The sequence below is a fragment of the Sinocyclocheilus grahami genome, unplaced genomic scaffold (assembly GCF_001515645.1).
Source record: "Sinocyclocheilus grahami isolate Dianchi unplaced genomic scaffold, SAMN03320097.WGS_v1.1 scaffold19574.1, whole genome shotgun sequence".
Classification (NCBI taxonomy): domain Eukaryota; kingdom Metazoa; phylum Chordata; class Actinopteri; order Cypriniformes; family Cyprinidae; genus Sinocyclocheilus; species Sinocyclocheilus grahami.
The window spans coordinates 1-2480 of NW_015517650.1; the positions used below are offsets into that span (position 1 = coordinate 1).

Sequence of the window (2480 nt, forward strand, 5' to 3'; positions counted from 1 at the left end):
CAAAATCAAGACTTTGCAAAAGAGCATAATAGGACCCCTTTAAATTACGTTTATTTTTATTAGCCCATTGGCAGATATTTCTTCTTGTTCTAAGTATAACACTTCAAATCCTGATTAAAGACTGTTTTAGAAACCAAGCCAAAAATCAATATCTCACAAAACAACAATGCAATTTCCCTTCCTGATTAAATTGTGTCTTATGAGGCATATTGTCTAAATATTAATACTATAACACACAATACTTTAAGGAATGACTGAATGCATAATGCTTTCAAGGCAGGATTATGGATTCTGTCTAGTATAACACTTATTTACTTATTTGATTTTCACACTAGTAATATTGCCAAAAAAAAGATAGCACAATTTAAGATGTACATTGAATGCTATTAAATGAAATGCACTGATAACTGACCTTCTCGATTTTGTCCAGCCATTCTTTGTTGGACTGTAGTTCGGCCATGAAGGCCTGGTGTTTGAGCCATTTGCTGTGCAGGTTGCGAGCCTCATCGTAGGACATGTCCTGTGCTGTCAGCATCTTCTCATTGATCCACAGGGACAGCTGAGCAGAGGACGCAAAACAGTCAAGCTAAGATGTGCTTCTATTGGATTTGCCTTATTTTTCAGCATGTGAAACTAACTAAAACTGAAACTATATAAATGCATTTTCGTTACTTGAAATAAGTAAATGTTAAATAAAATACAATTTTTTTTTTTAAATTTCAGGTAGTTGCCAGCAACATTTCTCATATTAATTTAGTGTCACGTGATGTACTAAAAAAAATTATAAGAAGAAGAAATGATACAGACATATTTAAAAATAATAATAATAATAATAATTAAATAAATAAATTCCAAAAAAATCCAAACAACAAAATTACTTAAACTTTAATTTAAATGAAAATAGAAAATATATACTTAAAATTATTCAAAATATAATTAAAAACAATAACAGTATCCAGATCATATCAGGGTTATTATAGTTAACTAAAAATAAAACACAAAAAATTATAATAATTATTTCAGCTAGTTGCCACGGCAACATTTCTCATTTTAATTTAGTTTAACGTGATGTGCTAAAATAACTAAAACTAATAATACAAATAAAACTATTAAAACTAATACGAAAAATGCCAAAAACACACAACAGAATTAAATGAAAATAAACACTTGTTCAAAATATGAATACAAACTATAATAGTATCTCACTGAGACTAGAATAACAGGGTCAGCTCACCTCCTGGCAGTCCTGCAAGAACTTCTGCAGGTCTCTGTTGTCCTTCAGCCTCATGAGCAGCTCCACGGCCGCCTCACGGTTCTTCTTATGCCTGCAGGTTAAAGCTTGAAGGTCAATCCGACTCTTTTATCTGTTTTTATCTGTTCACTTTGACTTGTTTAAGTGCATGTGTTTTGTTACCGGTCATCGATGGAGGCTGCTTTCTCCTGGATGCGGTCGGCATTGATGTTTCCGTCACTGGCCAGTCTCCTTCCGGCCTCCACCACTCCGTTGATCTTGTCCTCATTGGCATCCATGGTGGTCATGAAGTCCTCCTGTTTCTTAATGGCAGCTTCTGCTCCTTCAAGGGTGGTGGGCATCTCGGTATGAGCCAGAACATACTCCTACAGAAAGATAGAGAATAAATCACTCAGGTGAAGCTCAAACAGGATGTTTAAACTCTTAAAAATAAAGGGTCCAAAAGGGGGTTGTCATAACTATAAAATAATCATTTTTTTGGTTCCTCAAAGAACCTTTCAGTGAACAGTTCTTAAAATATAAAAATGTTTCTTATTTTTTAAATATCTTTTATTTTTTGTTATTTTTTCAAAAAAATATTTGTATTGATGATGATTATTATTATATGCTTGATTTTTTTTATTTTACACCACAATAAAATGTCTCATTTTGTTTAACGTTTTTATTTAGTAAACTAAAATCACAATATGGCTTAGTGCAATTAACAAAAAGATGGTTTGAAAATGAATAAATTAAGAGAGGGGAAAAAATATTAGTATTGTAATTTAAAATAAAACTATTTTTATAATTATTGTTCTTAAATACTTCATTTTTATTTTACTGTGAAATATTACAATTACAATATGGCTAAGCGTAATTTTTCATTTTATTGTAAAATATTACAATAGTAAAATTTCTTATTTTGTTTAATATTTTTATTTAGTAAACTTTTTGAACGTTTATTTAGTAAACAATTTCGCAATATGGCTTAGTACAATTGCAATTAAAATGGTTGAAAATGAAAAAAATTAAGACTGAGAAAAAAAGAAGAAGAAAAAAAAAGAGTATAGTCACTTAAAATATTTAAAATCATTTAACATTTTAATTACAATAGTAATATTTCTTATTTTGTTTGCAGTGATGCCATAAAAGAACCATTTTTGGGTTTCCCAAAGAACCTTTCAGTGAACCGTTCTGAAAAGTAATTTTTTTCTTAGTGTGAAGAACATTTGAATAATCTAAAGAACTT

The 2480-nt window shown here is 30.1% G+C and overlaps 1 protein-coding gene across 1 annotated transcript; it reads right to left on the reverse strand.

Moving 5' to 3' along the window:
- Positions 1-412: 412 nt before the first annotated feature.
- On the reverse strand, positions 413-1635 carry LOC107579718 (spectrin beta chain, non-erythrocytic 1-like; the record flags this gene model as incomplete). The annotated part of the gene is made up of 3 exons (XM_016265513.1): positions 1415-1635; positions 1235-1325; positions 413-559 (listed from the first exon to the last, which is right to left on the reverse strand). Coding segments are annotated over exons 1-3 (417 nt in total), but the record flags the coding sequence as incomplete, so codon positions are not given.
- Between the last annotated feature and the right edge of the window lie 845 nt (positions 1636-2480).